This window comes from Epinephelus fuscoguttatus, linkage group LG2 (genome assembly GCF_011397635.1).
Source record: "Epinephelus fuscoguttatus linkage group LG2, E.fuscoguttatus.final_Chr_v1".
Taxonomy (NCBI): domain Eukaryota; kingdom Metazoa; phylum Chordata; class Actinopteri; order Perciformes; family Serranidae; genus Epinephelus; species Epinephelus fuscoguttatus.
The window spans coordinates 38,466,899-38,492,472 of NC_064753.1; the positions used below are offsets into that span (position 1 = coordinate 38,466,899).

The 25,574-nt window shown below is 39.9% G+C and overlaps 1 protein-coding gene across 2 annotated transcripts in view; it reads left to right on the plus strand.

The window, feature by feature from the left end:
• map2k5 (mitogen-activated protein kinase kinase 5) overlaps positions 1-25,574 on the plus strand; it is a 91,012-nt gene that overhangs the window by 20,353 nt on the left and 45,085 nt on the right. For both annotated transcript variants that reach the window (XR_007451222.1, XM_049599558.1), the window contains exons 9-19: positions 8,251-8,290; positions 8,401-8,469; positions 9,178-9,259; positions 10,463-10,524; positions 12,752-12,800; positions 12,911-12,984; positions 14,009-14,059; positions 14,157-14,228; positions 17,017-17,046; positions 22,868-22,894; positions 23,251-23,283. Coding sequence is in view for 1 of the 2 variants with exons in the window: in XM_049599558.1 (XP_049455515.1) it covers positions 8,251-8,290; positions 8,401-8,469; positions 9,178-9,259; positions 10,463-10,524; positions 12,752-12,800; positions 12,911-12,984; positions 14,009-14,059; positions 14,157-14,228; positions 17,017-17,046; positions 22,868-22,894; positions 23,251-23,283 (589 nt within the window). In the remaining variant the exon portion in view is untranslated. The remainder of the gene's footprint in view (positions 1-8,250; positions 8,291-8,400; positions 8,470-9,177; positions 9,260-10,462; positions 10,525-12,751; positions 12,801-12,910; positions 12,985-14,008; positions 14,060-14,156; positions 14,229-17,016; positions 17,047-22,867; positions 22,895-23,250; positions 23,284-25,574) is intronic.

Below are 25,574 nucleotides of genomic sequence, written 5' to 3' on the forward strand. Positions count from 1 at the left end.
CTTCATACTTACAGTGTTGGTACATTAGTGTTTGTCAGCTCTGTAAACACTGGAATTGCTTTCAGTGAGATGGGAAGACACAAAACAAGTTGTTCTTCATGGTAAAGAACCAAACTATTGTGTACCACTTGAGATTATAGGCTGCCTTCCTGCGGTGTACCTGTGATATTTATAGGAATAGTTTAATTTCCCAGATTTTGGTGAAGTACTTGCTTTGGTTTGATATCACTACAGCAGTCTTAATTTCAGCATCAGCTGAAGAAACCAAAAAGTTAGCTGTTAAATTATGCTTAAAAGTAAACTAAGTTTTATCACAGCATTGGTTATATTCTTGCAGTTCTTGCAGTTGGTTCGTTACATTGTACTTTCGAAAGTAATTACTTAGATCTTGGATTGAGGCAACATCAAAGCAACATCTCTAAAAACGGATCCAAAAGGGAACCCTAAAAGTCAGACCACAGTATAGGATGGAAGCTACTACTGACTAACTACCCTTCCCATGTGTTACATATGTGTTACATGTCACGTTGGTGATGCCTGTAGCATACGCCAAGGTTGCCATGCAGACAAGACCTGTAGTTAAGGTGGAGTAGCCAGAAGGTTACTGTATCCATGGCATATCCTGATGCATTGATTGACTAACGCCGGCAGTTGCATAGCAAAGAATGAATGCAGGTGTTTTGACGCATCACGCTCTGCCAGTGTGTGTTGTCCTCTATTTTGTATTTCTTTCAACTTGAAAATTAATCTTAAAGCTGGAGTGTGGGATTTGAAAATTTAAATGAACATCAGTCACATTTCAGCCCTTACCAAATGAGTACACACAATGCTGATTTAGCCTATCACCACCAAGAAAACCTTTCTGTAATTGCAGTATATCAGATTTGTGGTCTCTGGTGGCTCTGGCAAATTTCCTGCACTGGCACAATGAATGGATGCTACGGATAAGAAAGAAGCTCTGCATTCAGAGGAAGGGCTAAAGTCAATAACAGAAAGCTATTGATGGCAAGGATGAACACGGATCATCACTGGTGTAGCTCTTTCTCACTGAGGCCTTGTTGAGTTGTTCATTACTTCGTCTGACTACTCGATCAGTTGGCTTTTTATTTCTCTCTGCCCTTATTTACGAAGACTTTAAGAGGGCACTCCTTGGGAGATTCAGCAAACTCACCTGCAGGCATTTGTCATAAGCTTGCGTCAACAGCGTTTGTGTAATTACTCTCGTTGCCAGAGTGGGGAGACAAAAAGTTGCACTGCAGGTAGCAGTAGCTGTTAAAATATGCAAGTGACAGTTTTTTTTTCAGCTGACAAATAATAACAATACATTCATGATTGTTTTTGTCAGAGATTAGACAAACATTGCCGGGTATATATTTTCAATGTCATGGGCACATATGGACTTCTGTTTTGATTTTTCTGTTATTGTTCTGATTAGAAAAACCTTTTTTGCAAAACACTTTAAAACCCTTAAATTAATATTTCATCCAAAGAAATTTTACCGTATCAGGCAAGAAATGATCCATTAAAAATACTGTATGCATACTCACAGAGGGCCTTGACAGGTTTCCTGCTTGCTTAAATAAAACAATTCTCTGTCTTCCTCAGCCTCTACCCTTTGGTCCAGCTTATATTAGGCTTATCACGTGTGAAAACACCACCAAAGGCCCCCCACCTTTTAACCTCTTAGCCCGTTTATGACCCAGAGCCATTTAGACTCAATTGGATGTTACCAACACCTCAGCTCTCCATAGCCACTCGCTGACCTAGCCATCCATCAATGTCGGCCTTTGTTTTTTATTACACACTCTCTCAGAGGTCCATCTTGTCCAGCAATCTCAGTGACTCTATGGCGTATAAATACAATAACAAGGACAAACAGGCTATTTTGGTGACTCATGGATCCAGCAGTGCAATTAAAACAAGCACATTTGCCTGACTGTGACTGTGGTGACATGTACTTAGACACCCATGGCTGATCCTTCACTCTCTCAGCCCATTTTCTCCATTGATTTTGTTTTTTCACTTCATTGATTAGACTGTATATTGAAGGGCCAAACCTTTTTGGTTAATTGGTGGTAACCTAGTGTCTTGTGTCCTGATATGTTCAGATTGTGTCTAGAACCAGTTGCGATTACAGTTGAGCATCTGTGCAGCCAAGGTTTTGTCTTCGGTGCAAGACTATAAACTTGAGTGTGGTAAAATAATTTGTATATATTATGTGTATGGGTAGACTTTTTGGCTCTTTACGTATTTATCCAGACAGGTAAGCTTCATTCAACATTCAAGTGTTTTCCAGCATCATTCAGTAAATGATAGTGATATAAAATGCTTGAGTATTTGCTATCCACTGGAGTTGAGTCTGACATAAGAGCAAAGCGTTGGAAAATTTCCAAGGGAAATCGAGCTCGGGAATTTTGTAATATTGCACAATGTCAGTGTAAAAGCATACTGTGTTAATGAACTTATTTGGGGGGATAAAAATAAATCTCCCTCCAGTCAGATGCCAACTTATTTAGGTTTCTGAAGTAAAGTAAGGAGATATCCTCTAGGTAATTCCTCATTTTAACGTCATAAATCAGCCGTTCCTTGTCCATTGCGACACTTCCAGTGCAAGTGACAGAATACAAATAGAAACAGGGCGTCTGACAATACTGTCACATTGTGCTGCGCTGTGTCATGTTGCTCACAGGCAGTTAGGACAGTCCAATAGAAAACAATGCAATCGTTCTGATTTAGTTGCCGATACTCAGGACACGGTGTGAGCCAAAGGACTTCATGTTTTCAGGAAAGCCTTGTTTATATTACTGAGGACTGAATATATTTGGTGTTTCTTCCCGATATTTCAGTATACCAGCAGAAAGTTGTACGCAGTTTATAACTTGTTAACACCTTCTGCTAGATTTATCTTGCTAGTTGTTACCATGTGGGATGTAGCTTGAATTAGTCTGCTAATCGATGACTTTTAATTAATCTATATCTGTTCATTCTTTATACAGCCTGAAAGCATAACCCTTATAATTCCATGTTATTCCTGCAGTTTTTTGTTAATTCCCAGTGAAAGTTTCCACCTTAAATATACCCAGAATTTTTACACCCTAGTCTGACAAAATTATGTTACTTAAAAAAAAGGCACATTAACTGTGAAACTGCAACACAGCCATTGAACCAATAAGCATACAAGTAGCAAACTTGTGCTGTGACACTTATTGCCTCTAGGTGTCATACATTTCTCAAAATGTACAGTTTTAGTAGCTCCTACTGTCCTTACTTGTAGATGACATTACAGACATGTCTACGTCTGCAGCACTATACTGTTGCAGCTGTTACTTTCCTCTCCTGGAGGTGGCGCAGTGTGGCATGTGTAGGAGTGTTCTGACAATAAGCGAATATTTATAGAACACACTTGAAGAATACAAATCGACAGCAATATTTTTTCTTTGTCAAAGTTGTGATGTTATAAGTTCTTTGTCAGCCACAAGAGGCCTGCACTTGAAAGTGATGCCCATTCATTAAACTAAGGAATATTATCGTACACTTCTTTTTTTTATCAAGGCAGGATATAAATATTATTTGAGCTTCTTCTTTGAGCCTTGCTGTCTGTAATGTGCTGGATATTAATTTGGGAAGCCTTTGTGCTTATATGCACGTCTCTCTGTCTGCGTTTATCTTACCCTATTGTCTTTGTCAGTTAGGAGGCCATTATAGCCGTATCAGGTGAGAGAGTCAGGGAGAGGGAAAGGTGGCCCGTCATCCATGTGGCAGTGTAAAAGTACCACGTTAGCCCTGATCCAGGAGGCCAGTCTGTCTAACCCACGGCCCCAACTTCAGAGACATAGAGAGGGGCCCTATGAATACTGCATGATGGAGCTTTTATTACAGAGCGAGCTGGAGTGTAAATAAGATCCAGGCAATGGGGCACGTTTACTGGGGTCAGATCAGGGGAAGTGGCGGGGGGTGGCTATGTAACCTTGTCCCCATGTCTCCCGCTGTCACAAGCCTGTCACTGTAACTCATACAGTGATGCTCGGCCCTGAGGTGGTCAAGGACAGTCTGAGAATAAAGCTTTAACCAAGCAGTAGTCACACCATGTCTCCAGCCCTAAAACATGCCCTTAAAGGAATACTTCACCCCTTGAAAGACCATGCGTATATCAAGTACTCACCCTGTGTTACGATGAATTTGTAAAGAGAACTTTGCTTGTCTTGCAGGCCACTGAATTACAAAAACTGACAAAATTCTTGACGAATTGAATCATAGGCAACCGCGCTTAACTATAGCAAAACCATATCAAAACATCAATTGTCAAACTCTTACGCAACTCCTGTTGTATAATCCAAGACTTATCTATGGTGTAGTATGTGTGGTACTTCCCACACAGACGGCCCTTTCTGATAGGGAACTGAACAGAAAGTGAAACTTACCTATGGTCTTCTCAAAGCCAGACTCCATTGATAAAAACATTTTACCTTGGTGACCACAGGAGCTGCGGGTCTACCACTGCCTAGATTGGTTAGTTGGTTCGTTTGACATTGGAGAATCTTAACTAACTCTTTAAAACATCAAAGTCAAACAATAACCCAAACTAACTGATGGAGGCAGCGATAGACCAGCACCTTCCATGTTCAGGGAGGTAAAATTACTGCTCTCGTCAATGTAATTGGCATTAAAGAGAGCAGAGTTTTATTTTTCATTTTCATTTATTTGGGAAGTACTGAGCATATGATTGTATAAATGAGACTTGGATTATACTGCACTAGTTGTGTGAGTTTGTTAACAGATGTTTTGATATAGTTGTGCTGTTGTTAAATGCGACCCCCATGACTTCAGTCGGTCAAGAATTTCCTCTGTTTTTGGATTTGTTGTTCACCTTGGATGCATGCGAGATAAACAAAGTTTTCTTCATGATTTCAGTGTAACACAGGGTCAGCAATTGAAACACAAATGGTCATTTTGGGGAGAAGTTTTCCTTTAAAACACATTTGTTAAAACTTTCACATTTCTCAACCCTTCTATTTTTGACTTACACATGCATTTGATTATTAACATATAAAAATAAACTGCTGCTTTGTGAACATGCGCTTATATTAAGCCTGTTGTGCTTAATGTTATATTCTGGGGATTTGTCCCTTCAATTTTATGTAAAGCGTATTTAGGACGCCACCCAGAGAAACAGTCCTGCGTGTGGATGTCTTTGATATCTGTTTCTCTTGATCTAACTCTGGCCAAAATGAATCGCAGACATCAGAAAACAACCTTAGCCCTAACAAACAGATATGATACTCTCCATGAAGGTACAAACACTGAAAGACTGATCACGCGCAAACACTCAGATGAAACTGCATGATATCCCATCATATCTTAAACAGACTGGGTATGTCTTTTATCATGTCTAGACTGCTCATTGAGAACTACAAGTTGTTTAGCCTGGCAAAGACTTGGTATAATCTCTTTTCAGGCTGCCTTACACACACACAACCTGCCCAGACAGGAATTTAACATGTCTACCCCTGCGATCTTGCCTCAATTAACATCTTCGTCTTAATTAAGAGGCAGCACTCATGCTTAACTGATATTGATTGTAGCTTAAAGGAAGACCGAGACATCAAAATGGAAACAAGGCCGTCAGCCTTATGTGCAAAGAGCTCTTTTCTAACAAAGATGACACCTATGATCAAAAACACTCACTTAACACTCTTGGGGCAAAAAGAAATAACTGTTCTGTTAAGTCAGAAGGAGGCTTATGTGCTAATAACTACAGACTTAATTTGTATCCCTTTTTTTTTTTTTATCCGTAAAATTTTTGTCACCTTTTTCTTTTCACAATATCCAAAAAGTCTGTAGTTTGTTTTTGACTTCAGCAGCAATGAGACTGTTAAAAAAGATGTGTAGACTACAGCTTGTATACAGCATGGCAAAGCTGCAGCCAGCGACCAGTGTTTGTTCTAACCGTGGGTAAATACCTGACATGGCACTAATGGGTGGCATTAATTAAAGGCCTGGGCCAGTTTTGAGGTGTCTGGCCGAAGAGCAATGCGATACTCCAATCTAAGACACATTAATCACACTTTACACCATACACATTCTCTCTGGGAGACCCACTGACAGGTGAGTAGCCAGGTATCACATTCACTAAGCCTGCTTGCAAGCTAACCCGCCTGTGTGACGTACACGGCCCCCACCTCATCTTCATCACCTGACAGCTGTTGGACAGTATTTGTCCTTGAGGATTGTATGTTGAGAGGTCCTGTGGTGTTGTCACTGGTGCCGTAAACTAACCTTCAAGGGCTGTAACTAAAGCCGATGTTTGGCATTAAGGAGTTTGATAATTAAATCATTACGGGGCCGGTCTGTGGCCGCTGCTTTACTTGCAATTCAAAACTCTGTCTGGAACAATGAGTGCTAGGGCTGACTGGATCTGGTTTTGGGTGGTGACCTCTGACCTTTAGGAGAAATAACAGAGGCAGTTTGTCATGCTAATTGAGGCTGTATTAATATTACTCGGAAACTAGGGGACCTATGGAGTTCATATTGTATTGTTATTTAGTACATTATCAGCACATTAGTCATTTGTGATCACTTTGATCAATATTAATTTATCAGCCAAGTTAGGTCAGTGACATTACATCTTTATTTGGAGCAGAGTGCGGGAGATTTTTATCGAACGGACGTGTAAAGAGCTCTGTTATGAACAGAGCTCCTCATTCAGAAGAAAAAAAAACTTGACTAAAAGAAAAACAGCAACTCAAACGGGCAAATACATAAAATGATTGCGAGGCTTTTGTGGACACTAAACCAGCACAAGTAAGACAAAAACAAACCATGTAATAAGCTTCAATGGCACCAGTGTGTTACTGTATACAGTACCAGGGTGTTTAGAAAGTATGATTTTCAATACCACCAAAAATCCAGACGCTCATTTTTCTATTAAACTGATAGAGAGATACTGTGGGGCGTCGGTGGCTTAGTGGTAGAGCAGGCGCCCCTTGTACAAGACTGTTGCCGCAGCAGCCCGGGTTCGATTCCAGTCTGTGGCCCTTTGCTGCATGTCACTCCCTCTCCCTCTCCCCCTTTCACGCTCGTCTGTCCTGTCGATTAAAGGCCAAAATGCCCCAAAAAATATCTTTACAAAAAAAACAAAAAAAAAAGAGATGCTGTGTTAGGATGTATTCTAGCATACATCACACATCACCAGAGGTCAGTCTCTTCTAGTGCAACAGGCAGCTGAACTGACAAACATAGTGACAGCGAGTGGTAGGGATAACATTACAGGAGTAGTAAAGAGCCGACCAGCAACGACAGAAACGGACAGCAGGGAAAAACTGAATATTTTCACATCTAACTCGGTGAATTAAGGGTTTATTTCGCCCAAACCAGAGTTTATGATAGTTGGAACAATTGAAAGACTAACTAAAATAGATTTGGTGAGCTTTATTTTGATTCTCAAGTTGTTGTTTTTTTGCACAAATACCATTAAATACCAAGTAGGCTGGTGAAATGTAAGGAAGGTATGAAGGTTTAAAATAAATTGACATAGCCCAAGCCTACCATGTAATTCACAAGGCACCTGCAAAGAGTAAAATGCACCCTTAACTGCACTGCCTAGCAAGTAGAATCTCAGTGCTCATGTACTGTTTTCAAGTATTTAAATAAGGTAACTTGCATACATTTGGGGCAAAATCGGCCCTTTTCTTTGCAATTTAGTCGCAATGCAAAAACAGTCCAATTTACAAAGAGCAGCGCAAATAACCACACATAGGTAGGGTAAAATTATTAGCATAAGTTGACTGACTGACTAGGATATTAAATTCCCATAATCATGTTTTCAATTCCTTGTCTGTCAGCAGCTGTAGCTCCTGGTCTGAAAATTTCTGTTTCCTTTTTCTCTCTGCCATTGTTCTACCTGCTGTGTTCTAGGCATAAAGGCAACATATATGCTTTGCCACATGGATAATTGCAAGCAGGAGCAAAAAAGGGGCAAATTGCACTTAGCTGCAAATCTGCATGGGTGTATTTGTGCTGTAGTATCATTAGCGCAGTATCTTTAGTGAGTCGGACTTTGACACGGAACAGGTAGTGGTTGCAAGTGATGTGCAACTCATTGGTGCTATCAGTGGCCACATTCTGTTCTTTTTGAATTTGCCCTGAAGTTTAAAAATGAAAACACAATATCTCAGGTTACCATTAAAATAAATTTAAGCAACTGCTTTCAGCAGCTTTGTTTCATACTATCTTGTTTTTGTGTCTCCTCAGAGCGTACCATCTTCCTAGCAAGCGGGTATTAGCTGTCAAGGTGAGAACTCCTTCCATGTCAATGCTCTTTATTAAGTGACCCTCAATCCAGTTCATCCCATCAGAACATCAACAGAACTTGTAAGTGTTGTGTTTATTGTTTGATTACAGGTCATTCCCTTGGATATCACGGTGGAACTACAGAAGCAGATCATGTCAGAATTAGAAATACTCTACAAGGTTAGTTTTGACTCGTTACTCTTTACAAAAACAGCTTCTCTTTTCACTAAATGTTGCTGTTCGAGTCTAACTAGTGAGGCGCCAGTTATCACCTCTGGCCTTACAATCTAAGCCAGGGATCAGCGATACCTGGAAACACATGCAACATACATGTGGAGTAGGCATGTAAGTTTACTGACGACAGTCTGTTAATTTCTTTACATGCATAAGGGAAGTATTCTTTCATTGTCTTATAATGTACAGGCCCAAACACAGTGAGCTTTGGAAACTCACTTCAACTGAGTGCAAATGCATTGTCTGTTATTTACACTGAACATGGAAAAAGAAATTGTGGTTACCCTAGAACAGACAGAACATCAGCTGACCTGAGCTCAGTCTATTGATTTGTTTCTCCATGGCCCCACTTTAGTCTTCTAGCCCTCCTCCTATGCAGTGTGTGTGGGAGTAAATCATAAAGAAAATATTTAATTTCCAAACAAAAAAAGGTTGATAGACTTCAGTGAAATGCTGCTGAGCACTGACGACAAACTTAAGAATGCGTGATCGTGAGACACTTTTAATTTCGTAGATTTCATGCCACTGTTTCACTCAAATTCCTAATCACTTTTTGCTCAAATTCATAATGAGGATAATGTATAAAAAATTATTTTGTATCTCAGATAATTTTTTGGCATGCTCTTTAATGATCATGTTGTCTCTTGATTGCAGTGTGATTCACCCTACATCATCACTTTCTTCAGTGCCTTTTTTATCGAGAACAGGATATCCATATGCACAGAATTTATGGACGGTGAGTTTCTCTGCAGCTGAAGCCAGCAGATCATGTTTTATCTTCGCCAGCCACAGCTGCGTAGAGGAGACTTTGGAGAACTGTCGTCTGTCTCTCTGCTGGCTGTGTTTCCATTTACACTTCTGCAGATCAAGAGGACGTCTTATCGCTGTGAGCTGCTTAGCATGTCTGTGTGCTAAAAGCTACAAGGGCGTGATGAATCTTGACTTAAGTGCATTTGTAGATGCGTTTGTACATGTGTGTCTAGATTGGTGTGAGATGGGGGGGTGTTTATGTTTTTAGGTGTGTGTGTGTGTGTGTGTTTGTCCAAGTGTGTGTTAATGCAGCGATTCCCCTGTTTCACACATTTGCCAGCTTGTTGGCAAAGTCTGTTTAACCTCTCAGCACTCTTTACTTGGTGAAACTTTTCTTTGATCAGTTATTTCCAGTTGGTCTTGATTGTTGCAAACAAGAATTAACGGCGCTGTGAAAATATGACCACACAAGGAAACATCAGTGGATTTGTATACTGTTTTATTGTTAAGTGGAATTTTATCAAACAGAGAATATAATGATTATAACTGTGTAGTCCATAGAAATAGAATGAATAGATGGACATGTATGTATGTAGTTTTTTTTGTCAAGTCGCAAGCATCATGTTGGTTTACATTACCAAAGGTTTATGACAAAATCACTTGACAACACCTACCTCCGTGTTTGCATATGGCGAGAGAGGAGAGGAAGAGACGCTGTGCTCCTGCCAGAGGAGCCGCTGAATGAGTTCCCTCTGAGCGGTAACTTGCTAAAAGAGTCTGAGAAGTCCGGGGCTGTTCATAAAACTTTCAGGACGCCACAGTTTATTCCACACTACTGAAGCTGACCCTAACCACCGCAGAGTCTGTAATAATTTCACTTTCAGCCAGGTAGTTGTTGCCGTGGGTAACAGTATGACATCAATATGAGGATCAACAGTTCTTTCTTGGCAAGGGTGCCAGTTTTGGCGATAAAGCATTGTGGGAAATGTTGGTTGGCCTAATGTAGATGTGGATCCAGATGACATTGCAAGCAACAATTTTTGTCAGTTGTTTTGGTTGGTGTTGAATGATTTTGGCTTTGTGATACGCCAATGTGCCAAAAAGGCCATGAGATTATTAGTTAAGAAATTGTGCAAAATGTGTCATACTAAATACATCTCTGCCTCAATAAATAATTTGTCTTTCGCAGGTGGGTCTCTGGACGTGTACAAAAGAATTCCAGAGCACGTCCTGGGGAGGATCGCAGTCGCAGTGAGTTTACATGAAATACTCAATAGCTCCCAGTTAGTTGTTTGATTACTGAGTGCAAAGCATTTGAATCAAGAGGTGTGTTATTGAGTTTTAAGAAACATTTATTTAAGGTGTATTAGCGTGTGATTGTCCCGTGTGTGCCTGGCAGTCACAGTTTTAAATGCGACCTGTTATTCATTTGTCACATACAGAACAGGTCTTGGGGAAAAAACTCACTCATTTTGTAAATGAAATAAAACAAAAGAGAAGCACAGGTGTGAATTTTTCAATTGGCTTCTATTTGGTGAAGTGATGGAAAAAAGTCTGTGTTGTTTTCCCCTTAACCTCCCTTCTCTGCCTTTCTCCCTCCCTTTTTAGTCTCAGTTAAAACTAGATTTTTGACAGAAATGGCCTTGATGTTGATAAATGCATGTCTCTTTTCCACACTCATTACCCTTCTCCTGTCTCCACCTCCTCTTCTCTGTCTCCCCCCCTTTAACTTTGTCCGTAATCAAACAATGACAGCTATTTAGTCAGTGTTAATTCTAATTCACAGCTTTCCCTCCTTTCCACTGTCACAGTTGTTAATTATCACAGAAGGAAAAGCACCCAAGAGGGTGTGAGTGAAGCTGCACACTGCAGTTGCTGCACTCACACCACCACCTTTTGAGGCAGCAGGACTTCAGAGCGCTTTTGTGCTTTCTTAATTTATCTCAGAGGTTGTCGTGCATCAGAGATGGATGACAGGAGCCTAGAGGCTTGAATCAGCTCTCACATCCCATAATGAAGAAGTAGCATTACTCACTGGGAAATGAGAAATACTTACTTACTTACTTACTCACTTAAACACAATGATTATACGGCTGAATCTTGCAAGAGGGGCAGAGTCACATGAATACAACCGAAGATGAACTTGCAAGGGCTGCACAAAAACATTTCAAATGTCTCTCCTTTCCTACTCAACTAACAAAAATACTTTGCTCTTGCCGGTGGTTCTTTAACTCTGGTGTCTACAAAAGACCTCTAAGGTGGGAGAGCAAGAAGGCATCCTTACTAAGTACTCTCACAAACTTTCACTTTCCCACCGATGCCCACCTGTTTTGCTCCAAGGAAACAAATCACCCTGTGAGGATACATTTTCTTGGTTGCTTTTATCTGCAGTCTTATTATTTCAGTGACTTCCCAAAGCTTGTGACCTCACCTGTGGACTGGAGCAAAGATTGATTGGCAAGAAGAGAGCTTTAACGTGTAACTCAGCTCTTCCTTTGCAACCACAGTCTGATACAAAATCTGCAGTAGTGCAGCTGACGCTCCTAAACTGTAGTCAATTTCAAAATCCTTTTCCCTGTTATTAAGACTGAAAGAGCTGAATTGCTCTACTTGGGGCACTTTCTCCCCCTCACCTGGGTTTGAGTGCGTAGGAGCAATAGGTGGAGGAATTCTTGAATCATTATGTCAAAAATGGAGGACATCACAGTCAGGTAGAAACCATGGTCACAGTCAAAGGAAGCCAAAAGGACAATAGCATAAATGGCAACAGTGTTACCCTAAGGTCACCAAAATGGACACCTTCTAATGGGGGTGACCCTGAGTAGTCAACTATTTCATGATTTGATCTAAGAAGCCTGATTGAGCTGTCAATCAGTCTGTTCGGCTATATGAGGGGGCTGAATGTCTGATTTTACACAGAATTACTCAGTTTCTGCCAGTAAATTATGATATATAATCTGTCTTGGTTTAAATGTATTAATCAGACCGCTGGGATAAGAATGTGGTGCACTTAGAACTTTTTTTTTACCTCATTAACGATTCTCTGTCAAAATTATTGGGGGAGGCACATTGAAACAGCTGTTTGTATCGCTCTTTCCCTGCCTCTTAGCAAGAGAAAGTTGACAGTTCTGTTTACAACCACTGAAGGCTAACAGGAAACAAAAGAAGTGATGTGTCTGTGCCTGTCTGTCTGTCAGTCTTTTCTGCTCCCTTTCAATACTGTGGACAGCACTACTGCTCAGGGTGAATCTTGGCCAACCCCTTTGCCTCTTTAGTGACAAATGCCATGACGGCTGAGTTGTGAGGTGTAAATACGGTCAGAGACATTTTTCCACAACCTATAAGTTCAGTTTGTGTACTTCAGCAGGAGATAACCACTTTACATGAACCAAGACAATTAATTATTCAGCCACATGTGCTGGTTAAATGTTAACCAACATCGATGTCAATCTATTTTTTCTTTGGTCTGTGTCTCTAGGTAGTCAAAGGCCTGACGTATCTGTGGAGCCTGAAGATACTTCACAGAGGTGAGTAAGGCAGCGCGCGGGCTCTGTGTTATTAAAAAAAGAACAGAGTTGATAAAGACAAGCTGTAGAGTGCTGATGTTGCAGTTCTATCAAGCAGTTTGTCTCCGCAGATGTCAAGCCTTCCAATATGCTGGTGAACACCCGAGGACAAGTCAAGCTCTGTGACTTTGGTGTCAGCACACAGGTACACTGATTTGTTTGTGTGAGCACGCAAGAGAGAGGGAGAGAGACAGAGAAAGGATGGAGGAGGAGAAACAATTGTCTGTCGCTGCATTACCCGTCCTGTGCGCAGATCTGTGTGCATATGGTCAACGTTTCAATCACTGCATTCATTTTCAACTCAAAACATCAGCACTATCCCAAGGGTCTTCCTCTCACATTAACTTTCCCCCCCACCTTCATTGTTCTGCAGCCTCCAAAAAATCACTTGTTATAATTATGACCCGCACACACAACAGCAAAGCCTCATTGATATGTATTCAGTAGATGTGGGGAGAGCGTGGGTGGCAGACAATAGCCTCGTCATTGTGTGTATGTGTGTGTGGCAGTATGTGTTTGCAATGTAATCATCGGGGACAGACCTTCAGCGTTCCCCAAAACATCAACCCTGAGGACTCTGTCTCCCTTTTTAACAAACACACACACCCCCTCCCTTTTCTGTGGCAAATTGTTATTCATTTTTAACCTCCACTTCCTTGGAAGCTCCAAGGTGAATTTTACACACTGCATGTATAACACTAGCAGCACTGACTTGTCCTCTGTCTTTTCTAACTCTGTTTTTCTGTTTATCTCTCTTTCACACATACACACTCTCCCTCCCCCTCTCACAGCGTAGGGCATTCTCAAAAAAAAAAAAAAAAAAAAAACAGCCATGAGGGAACAGACACTCATTATCACAGGCCTGTCATTGATGGCATGTGCTATTGTATCCACACACACACACATGCTCACTAATGTCTCCTTGTCTTACTCCTGTTCCCTCGGGCGAGGGTGGAGAGCAGCCCAAAATATCAACCTGCCATGTCAATAGATTTAGATAATGTTAGCGAGGTCCAGCTCCTTTTTTATTCCCTAATATAGGACAATAAAGTAATGGCTCTTAAAAGTTAGTTATTACGGTCAAGGCTTATTAAGGTCAGGTAAATAATTCATGTTTATATACAGTGTCATTATTTGCATATCCACTGTTAATTATATTTCATTTGCAGTTGGTGAACTCTATTGCCAAAACGTACGTGGGAACAAACGCATACATGGCGGTGAGTGACCCCTTAACCTCACTTTCATGTCAAATAATAGTTAAGTTTTACTCTACTTTTGTCCTTACAGTTGTTGATATTTGCTTTTGCTCCACAGCCGGAGAGGATATCAGGAGAACAGTATGGGATCCACGCAGATGTCTGGAGTGTGGGAATCTCTTTCATGGAGGTACGACATTCTGTAACTGGCTTCACGCTATAACTGGGCTTTGTACACCAAAAGAAGTGTGGGAAATATATGGAGGGGATACTCTTCATTTAATATTTTGTAACTACACAGTAAGGCCCCGGTCAGACAGGACATGTTTTAGCAGTCTGAGGAGGCTTTTTGTAATTGTTTTGAATGAGAGTGAAACGTTTTGCTTGCTGCTTTTGCATTGCTCAGTGCTGCATGTTTTTCCGCTCTGTGCGCCTTATGTTTTTGCAGCAGCGCCCTGAACGCCTTGAGTTGAAAAACTTTAACTCAGAGTCGAAAAGCACCTGAAGTCAGAGGTGGGACTTGTGTGATGGTAATGACAACAAGTAGTAGCGTACAGTGTTAAGCTAATGTTAGCTTATTGTCATCATTGTCCTACTAAAATCAAATCAAGTTTATTTCTGTAGGGGCGTCAGTGGCTTAGTGGATAGAGCAGGCGCCCCATGTACAAGACTGTTGCCACAGCAGCTTAGGTTCGACTCCAGCCTGTGGCCCTTTGCTGCATGTCTCTCCCTCTCTCTCTTCCCCTTTCACACTCCACTATCCTATCGATTAAAACCAAATGCCCTAAAAAATATCTTAAAAAACGAAAAATAAAAATAATAAATGAAAATAAAGGAATGACACACAAATACATAGCAATGTAAAATGTATAGTATAAAACAGAATAAAACCAGTAAGAAAAATTCTATACGTAAAAACAATTATGAAATACTGCAATATTAAAACCACTACAAACAACCAAAGGCCAATGAAAACATGTACGTTTTAAGAGTTGTCTTCAAAGTGTCAGTGGAGGGAGAGCGTTTGAGGTAGTGGAAGGCTATTCGAAAGGTTTGGAGCAGCTACCGCAAAGGCACGATCTCCCTTACCCACCAGCCTTGATCGTGGGACAGTTAAAAGTAAGTGTTTGGAGGATCTAACAGGTTGCGGGTCGGAGTAGGGGCAGATAAGTTCAGCAATATACAACACAATATACAATATTCAATATACTTGGCAAATTGTAGCCACAACTTATGTCTGATGTTTTACCAACCTTGACTAGGCCAGATTATTGACAGCAGATTGTGAAACTGTCTCTGACTCATCCTAAAAATATGCCTTGAACCAACCATCATCCAGGCAAAGCTCCTGCACCAGCTGGTAGTACTCTCTGATTTCCTTTCTTTCTGAGGGTCTCATGGGCCCATATTGAGCTCTGTTTCTCTGTGTCCAGTCCCCAAGTGCCCTCTGTGTGTCCATTTCTTTGCAGACTTTAAGGAACAGATCCGTCAGTGTACTTAACAGCAAAATAGCAGTTAAACTAAGGCCACGTGATTTGGTGGTTGCCTAGCAATAGTTTAAAAAAAGATGGAAAAACCGCTCTGTCTGATTGGGGCCTCAGGTTTCATACACCTCACATACACAAATCGAATAGATTGTATTGTATGTCTTGCAACATATGTGTTGCTGATTTACTGAGCATCATGAGATACATATATGTTTGTGTGTCCTCATGCGTGTGCATCAGTATCTGGTCGAGTGCTTGACTGACACTGTGCCTCTCGAAATAACATTTTAATTTCAGTCTAACAGTCCCTGGTCTCTTGTCCTCCCACTGACACTATTGATTCTCCATCTGTTTCTGTCCACAGCTCTCCCTCTGCAGTATCACAAATGATATGGGCTTCTGCCTCGCCTTTGTCTGTCAATAATGTTTCATATCATTACAGTTCTAACAATAATGGATGAGTTCATAGTGAAGGAGCCGTGTCAAAATTATTGACATGATCTCTGTGTGATAAAGATGGAGTTTTATATCAGCGGACCCCCTCCCTGCCCTGTTCTCTTTATTCCTAGCTGTGGATGTGTGCATTAAGCTAAATGAAATGGCTTGCAGTCCCACTCAATGTGGATTGATCTTTAGCCCACTAGTTGGTCTATTTATGTTCAAGGAAAGACCGTGAGCGTTTTGACGTTTTAATAACGTAATGTTGCCAATAAGCTGCCCTTGACCAAGATGAAAAATGCCCACCCCAAAGTGAATTGCCAAATGTCAGAGAGAGCTGTCCCCCCCCCCACAGCCAGAATAACACACATTACATACAACCGTCCCACAATCCTGTCCTGCTTCTGTTTATCCCTCTATTTTGTTCTCCACAGGTGGTAATCGTGGGGGGTTATTAACTAATAGCTGATGTTGTTTGATGAGGAAGTGTTGTCAGCAGGTGGGCACTAAGCTTACCTCAAAGACAGAAAGTCTGAAGTTCTGCACGCTTCATCGCTTTTAGAAGAATTTTCCTTCTGTGTCTTAAATTCCATGTCACTAAGACACTGGCAATGGAAAGACACCTGCAAATACTGTAGATAAAAAGATATAAAAAAATATATATACATGTGTACATACATTGTATGCGTGTATAGGTGGAGATACATAATGCATTAAAGCTTATACATTTTTAAAAAATTACCTTTGTGAAGCATACATTTTAAATGTTAACAGTGTCCCTGTACTGTACACATACACACTATTTGTTAGGGGGCCAGGTAAAATATTGGTGACAGCCTAAAAATAGAATACAGTACGTACAAAATTTGCCCATTACAGGTTGCATGAATGTGAGCATTATGGAGGAGCTGTGTAATTGTATTGTATTAGTTTGTACAGGTGTTTACAGATATTACCACAGGCCCAGTAATGACTCAACATTTTATTTCACATGTCTCAATGAGAATCTCAAAATATCCTGTAGCACTTACGTTTTCTTTTGTCTCTACACAGTTGGCGTTAGGCATGTTCCCCTATCCACAGGTGAGTTATTATTAGTGCTTATTTGTTTCTGTTTTAAGTGTTTTTATTTGTAATTGATCTCAACTTAAAAAAATCCAGATTTATTAAAGATGTTTGGCTGTGATGATTCCTGTTGCAAGAAAACACTGTTAATGTGCAGTGGTTAAATTTTAGATCAGGTTTTATTAGATTTCTTTTATTATTTATTGTTTATATTAAAAAAAAATATATATTTTTACAAAAAATTGAGTTTTTTTTATTTATTCCAAATTTCAAACTTTGTCCATTTTTTATTTTATTTTTTTTTATTATTATTTTGCACTAATCATGCTCAAAGGCCCTGAATGATATTAAGAAATCTGTTAACCCGCAAATTTTTTATTTTCATCCATATTACTTGTTAGATGAGATGTGCAGTATTGATACACAACCTTAAATGTATAAATCTACTGTTTGGGTTTGAGTTTTTTTCCCCTCATTACACTAAGTTAAAAATCCTGCTCAAATGTAATTGCCGACCTCCGAAGTGACTTCCCAATCCCATCAAGTCTTAATTAGCCCTTTAAGATGGGTTTATCTCACTAATCCCTAGCAGAGCAATCTAAATCTGGTTACCTCAGGTTACCTCCTGGCTCTCTGCCTTCACGAAATGTGAAGGGAACGATTTTATCTAATGAAGAGCTTGTTCTTAAAACTACAGTGTGATTGTGTGGAAAATGACGCTTGAAAACCTTAACTATATAATAGAGATGTTGTCATTTTTGATTTCTATTTTAACATACTGACTCTACAGCTTCTCACTGTTTCTTTAATTAACAAAGACAGTAAGTCGTAAGTAAATAAGTGTGCGTACTGGCACATTTGTAGTTTTCCTGTAGGCTTAATGTATGTAACACTTGGACTCAGTCAGTCAAATGAAACTCTTGGTTGTGGTTGATTAAAGAAGCCGAGTGTGATGTAACCGCTGCCCGATCTGCACAGGGACTGTCTAATTGACTGCTTCCTTTCACTATGCTAACTATCTTTCCTGGGAACGAGGGAACCAATTTACTAAACGTTGGAGTTGGGTGTCACATGAGACTTCTAAAATCTCAGCGTTAATGCATTAAAATTAGTTTTAAAAAACTGGATATTTATCTCAGTTACCTCCGTCTGAAGATGTTTTCCTATTATTGTTATCTATTACGTGCTGAGAGGAACCCAAATGTGTTTTTCCAGGAATTAATTCAGCACCTAGTTGCGTACTTCCACAGTGAGCGTGCGTCTGTGAGTCAGTTTGTGTCAGGGAGCAAAGGTGTGTTTATACAGCTCTTAAATTGTATAGTCATGTAAATGCCACACAATGATCATTCTGTGTGTCTACTTGTGTAGAGCGCGTGTACGACTGCTGCCCAGGGCGTGTCTGATTTTAGAGTGCTCTCCCTTCCTTCAATGCTCCCATTATCATGTTAATTGTTAGTGTATTTTGCAAATGAGTGGTTGTTTAATCTACCCTCATTGATAGAAATGCAGTAGACAAAATACTAGAAACACCTCTCAGTTTTATAGTTTAGGCTCTCCGCTGTCACGCAGCTTTCCTCATCTCAGTATTAATTTTCCCCTAACTCCATATGGTATTGCAGACAGTTCACCTGCAGGCTGTAGCAGAGCGGTGTGGCGAGAGCGCTTGGATCCAGCTCGTCAGGCGCAGCCAGCCAAAGTCCTCGGGCCTAAGCTGTCATTTTTGCAGACGCTGGCACAGCTGTCTGTGCAAAACCCCCTGCTACACTTCACAGAGAACATTTTAGTACAGACTGAGGGAGAAGTTGGAGAAGATAAAATGGAGAGAGGGGTTGGAAGAGAACCAACAACATCTGAGTTTCCACTGTAAACCAGTGGAAGATACTGGAGTTGTTAAAGTTGAATTTGGCTTTGAGGCGTTTGTGATTTGCACTTTTGAAAAGCCAATTTTAGCATTGTTTTGGGTCTTTTGTTTACCCTTCACATTCTGAGGAAGAGTGTGTGTGTTTGCCAGTTGCTTTCTTTCGGTGGTTAGTTGATGCATTATCCCTCATTCATTCTTTTGTGTATGCATGCACAGTGGAATCATCACCTCGTGTTTGTCATGATTAGAGATGGTCTCTTTAATTCCATTTCACCACATGTCGGGATTCATTTGCGTCCTTTGTCAGGAGTTAATGGAGTTTTTGCACGGCTCGCTCTGAAAGTCTTTGAAGACACCAGACCTGATGTGATGTGTATACAGCCGCCAGCACTATTGCTTCTGATTGATTTGTTTGCTCTGTGGTTGTTTTTGTTTCTCTTTATTTTGTCATATTTTCTCAAATTTGAATGAATTTTTGGATGAAAAACCATGTCAGTTATTGGTGTGTACGTTTCAGGAGCTTCCATTACACATCGCTGCATCCATCAAGCAGCAGAGATGCTTTCCTTTTTGTGACTTTGTTTTTTTTCCTCTCAAATGAGATGGAAGGGAAATGGTATCGTACTACTGTTTGTGTGTTGTAAACAATGTTTGCTGTCATTTGTCAGCTCCCTGTGCCATCTCCAAACTCTTTTATACTTGACTTGGTCACATGTTCTCCTTTAAGAAATTAGTTAAACATTATTTCAGTGTATTAGGCCAGCCCTGCCTCCTTGAAATTACATTTATATGCAACTAATTTGAAACAGCAAACAGGTTTTGAGTCAGTTCTTTTCCTTCAAAAAAAAGCAATCTTGTATTACAGTATCCACTCATAATTATTACTTTTTCATTTACATTTAACAGAAATCACAGTCTTTACCTAACCTTAACGAAAGTGAATTTATTGCCTAAACCTTAGACAAGAGTCTGGAGGCAAACCTGAAGTTCTGGTGGCAAAATCCTGCACTTTGTGCGCCCACCATACTCCCTGACGAAGTCTTTATGAAGCCTGCGTGGTACATGTAGTGTTTACCTGAAAGAAACGTCTCTGAACATAATCGGGGCAGCGATTACGTTGCCACAATAACATAATTAAGAAAGCAGGTAATTAATAGGAGACAGGGCTAAGTAGGCGTCCCTTGTAGGCTTGAGATTACTTTATAAATTATGTGAATAAATATCAGCCTTTCCTTCCAAATCTTAGGTATGTAAAGCCACACAACATCTCTAACAATTTATTACCATGATAAATATTGTCACCCAAACATTTTTGAATCATGCACACTGTCTGTATAACCTTGTATGTGGCTTCCCTGTGCAGCTGATGAATGATACAGGTTGGGTTTTTTTTAAGATGCATAAAATCTAAATTTACCACTCAGTGATTTTACGTTTGGCAGTGTTAAAGCTTTTGGCTAAGAATGAAATGTTTTCATCAGAGAAGCACTGCATAGTCTCGGCAAAGATCTCAGGCTAACACAGTGACTTAATTGTTGCCGAGCTAACAGTAAGAAGAGAACAGAGAAAAAGACCTTTCACCATTTGTCCTCCTCTCATAGTGATAACTCCATGGTGCCAGAGTGGGACTGCCCTTGCCTATAATCAAAACGTGCGTCTCAACCTTTGTTCAAATCAAAGATTTGATCTAAAACCCTTTTGTAGGAGATTTGTGACCTTTGAAGAAATATCTTTGATCTTTGAGGAGAGAAACAGCCATCTGATCTTTTAGAAGTGTTTATTGAGTTGCTGTTGAAAGGAACAGAAATCATATGACATCTGAAAAGTGTGACTTCTTATTTTCACACTGAGCCCACTGTGATATTTTCAAATAACGAAAAAAGCTTGATGTGGATCATAAATTGTTACAAAGCCACTTGTAAAAGGCTGTCCAAGTCAGAGAAACAAGGAGCTGATGTTTCATACAACTACAGGCGGTTTTTTGGGATACACTCTCATACACAGTCCTACAGGACCTTCTGCAACATCCTTGTTCATCTTAGATCAGCTATCAGAAGAAAATGTGAAGACATGTATTATTGGCAAGTCTTTTCTAAGTATAAAAATCATATTAACAAAGTTTACCCTGAGGATGAACATGCAGATAATATTATGTCTACCAGATAATCAGCCCGCAGTGATGAGAGACTGCTAAGAGGGAACGATAGGGAGGTATTTTTAAAGCTCTCTTTTCGATATGTGGTCAAGCTACCTAGTACAAGAAGAATAAGTGCTCAATTATGCTTGAATAAGTTAGTCTCCCACTATCCAATTTCAACCCCTGGAGCAGCACGCAATTTTGTCCTAGTAATTATTTCTGAACAAATTAGTTTTCCATAGTTGCCTTTAATGTGTCTGAATCAGGCAAAACTGGATATAGAGGCAGTTTAGGAGTCTCTTGGTATTTGCCGAGTGTGAAAACCTGTATTTAATTGAGTGAATCAATAAGTGCTCTAATGCACTGTCAAAAGACCCGGAGAAATGAGCAATTTATTTACCAAACATTCTCAGACATTTAGCTGAGCCTAGTTTTTAGGCATTATATCACTCTATATGATTAAGTTATAAATTTAGTTGTTTTTTTTTTAAGAAATTAAACAGGATTTTTGTGATGAATTCAGCCCTGAGGGTTTTAAGTAGGAAATGCTCTCTACAGTTTCACTGCAGTGTCACTTCCATTTACATTTTAAGACATTACCTCAGAGGCTGTGTCTAGATCTTCCAAATTAAAAGTCTCTATTGTAGCTCATATTTTAAGGACTCAGTCCTTTAATATGTTTTGACTGTGACCATAGAAAGACATTTAGTAAGTCAAGTAAGTATTGAATGTCTTAGATGTCGTTTTCTGTTATTTGGGGTTATTTTTTGACCGCGAATTCAAAGATGTTTTCTACTCAGATCAAATCACTCTTTCCTTTTTTGTGTCGTCCAAAAAATTCATAGGTTTACCCCAATAGAGTGGTGCAGGAATGAGTCCTGAAACGTAGCAATGAGTTTGCATTTTAGCACTCCCAGTTGCTTTGTCTTGAAGTCAATGGATATTGTTTTTAGTCAGATGCCCGAAATAACGTCTGTCATTAACACAAGCTTTAGAGACTTTCACTCTTTGCTCTATGACATAAAATACGTCAGTAAATACTCCACTCATGAATTTTAAAGCTTTTATGTGTCTTGAAAAAGACGGTTGCTAATAAGTGGCTAAATAAGACTACGGAACATCATCGCTACAAACACAGCTTTAGAGCCTTGTTGTGGTGGCGACGTTAAGTTGTGCGACTGTAGTGTAGTTTGTTATAGCCATAGTTAGCTTTTTACTTTATTTACGCTTGAAGTGGTGTGAATTTGTCAAGATTACCTTGCTGAACAAAACATGTAGGCTAAGCATCATAAACTTTTGTTTGTTGTAGAGCTTATTTTTTGCAGTAATCCAAAATGTAGTGGAAAAATCCCATTGGCTTTTTGACAAGAGAACCAGGGCGATGCTAACTTCTGCGTTGTTCTACAAAAAGAATCCATCCCTGCAGTACTCTATTATCATCACATATGTAGGTAGCTTAAGATGTCCTGGCCTGTTTATTGTCATTGTTGCACCTGTGAAATTGACACCAATGAGCGTGCTCATTACAAAGCTTGCTCATGCTGTTTGTAACAGTTATTCTACATCCCAGCACATCTCGATAACCTGGAGGGTATGAATAAAGTACTACTCTGAAAATTAGCATTAGTGGATCTTTTACCCCCATTCTCCACAAATGAGAACAAGGCCATTAACATTTGTGTGTTTTCATTATGTAAATGGTGTTAACGCATACTCACAAATTGCCAACAGGAAAGCAATAATTTTCTCCTAGTGATCATAATGTGTCCAAGTGCATCGTCTTGATTATGACACGCTAATTACATATTGCCTCGTCCCCTCTTCTCTGTCTTGCCCTACAGATCCAGAAAAACCAAGGATCTTTAATGGTAAGTTTTATTGCATTAGAAAAGGAAGAAATAAAATAGAGGTCTCCCACACTATAGTCTGTTACTCTTGGTTGGCTCTCTCATTTGGAAAAAAAAAAAAAAAAAACACTCAAATTGCATTTTTGCAATGAAATATTAGATCATGCTTAAACTGCTGTATTACATTAGGTGCCATTATGGAATAATAAAAACATGCAGGAGCTGAAGGATTGTTTTGCCTGAGCTGGCTGCATTTGATTAATCTAAGTAGATACTTTTTTTTATCACACTATTGATTTTCCCTATTGCCTAGAAATTCCATGTAGGCGTATGTTGTTGTTGTTTTTTTTCATCTCCCTGTGTCTCTCCTCTTCCAGCCTCTCCAGTTACTGCAATGCATCGTTGATGAGGTGAGTCGTCGTCTTATGTGCTTTTGCATCTAAAGTCAGTCCTAATGGCCCGGAAAGCTTATATTTTGTTTCCTAATGAAGCAAACCACTCAGGCGGCTTTGCTCCCCACTCACTCAACCCTTCACCCTATGCAACTGCCTCAGGCAATACACATATGCACACGCACATTACTGTAGAGGTTGGACCTGTCATGAGTGACACACACACACACACACACACACACACACACACACACACACACACACACACAGTGCAACACAGCTCTGAATTCTGCATGCTACAGAGCCAATACCAAAGCATTTGTTTAACCAGGACTGTTGTTATGACTGCACTGGATGTTCATGTTTCTACATTAAATGGCATAAACTCATACAAATACAAGAAACAAAGAGACTAATAATAAAATGTAAGCGCTCAAGACCACGGTGCTTAGCCATCGAATAAGTAGCATCTTTTTTTTTCACAATGCACACACAGCATATAAACATACAATGTATAAAAGCAACAGTCAGACCACACAAAACAAAAAATGGATTATGAAAAAGTAACAAAGATAAACCAATAAAACAGCAACACAAAAAGCTGACATAATTCCATAAGATGTCATTTTAATCAACCTATCTGTCCACTCTGAAAACAGGTTCCCTTTTTTGTTTCTGTTTGTTTAAAATGTAACCACATCTCAAGCTTTGATTCAATCTCTTCCACTTCAACAATTCCATGCTTTGACTTGCTATTTTATTGTGTCCGTGTGCATGAATGTGTAAGCTCACCACGTTTCCATCAAAATCAGCAGCCTTTTCCTCCTCTCTCTCTTTTTTTACTTCTTTGCTGACATACACCAATAGCAGAAATGCTACAACACCTCTGTAACCTAAACCAACCCCCTCAAACACCACCACCAGCCATATTGCACATTAAACATACAATGTCACTTGTCCTTAACTGCCTATAGATTTGGCCGTAATTAATAATTAAATGCTTTTGGTTGTAATGGATTGACCCGGCTGAACTGTTCATTAGTCAGCTAGACAGAGGCATCACTCAGAACTCTTTTTCCTGTGCCTTGTCCTGTTCCTCCCCTTGAGGCGAAAGAACATTTTTATGTTGTCCCTAGCGAGCCAGCACTGCCTTACTGTCCCAGCTAATGCAGTGCTTTGGCGGTGGAGACAAGAGGATAAGCGCTCTTTAGAAAGATGAAGTCGCTCAGAGAGAATTCAAAGGTTTAGGAACTATATACAGTTCAGTGTGCAGGAGAATACCCACAGAAGTGCTCTATCATAGTGTCACTACTTTGTTGCTAGTTCAGGACATCATTAAAATGACAATGTTTTTCTTACAGCAGATTGTTTGATTTTAATTCTTCTCAATGTCAGCTCTGCATTCGACACAGATGATCATTGTATTGGTTCACCTAGAAACGTGGGTAGGCATCATGGACACCCCTCTAGGCTGGTTTAAAACTTATATATCAAACAGTTTATTCAGAAGTGTTTGGTGATGCCTCCTTTTCTGTGGCCTGTCTGACCTGTGGTGTTCCCCAAGTCTCCATCCCTGGCTCCCTGTTATTCTGCTACCACTGGGACATGTCATACATTACAAGGTCTATCCCTGTTTTGCTAAAACATTTTGGTTCCCTGTCTACAAAAGTCAAACCTGAAGCCAGAACCCTGGGTGTAATATTTAACAATGACCTTTTTATTTGAAAAACAAGTCACAAAAGGCGTTCAGTCATATTTTATCAACTGAGGAGTATCTCAGAAATCAGGTCTTTTCTCTTGTAGCCCAACAGACTTTGGTGTTCCCCAAGGTTCCATCCCTGGCCCCCTTGTTGCTCTGCCACCACTGGGACATATCATACATAAACCCAAAATTCCGTACCATTGTTATGCAGATGAAATGCAAATTTATGGCCTATTTTAAACCATCAAAAAGACAATTTTCATGAGTCATTACTTCATTATTGTCTGTCAAAAAAAGTGCCAAACATCCCCAAACATTTTTCAGCTAAATAAAAATAAATCTGAAAACATTCTCTCTGGTCCTCCAAAGTCCGTCCAAGTTTTACGAAACATCTTGGCTCCCTGTATACAAATGTCAAACCTGCAGCCAGAAACTTGGGTGTAATATTTGACAATGACCTTTCATTTGAAAAACAAGACACAAAAGTCTCTCAGTCAGTTTTTGTCATCTGAGGAGCATCTTAATTATCAGGTCCTTTCTCTCGGCCTGAACTTGAGAAGGTCATTTGTGCTTTTACACTTTCTCCATTGGATTGTTGTAATATGTT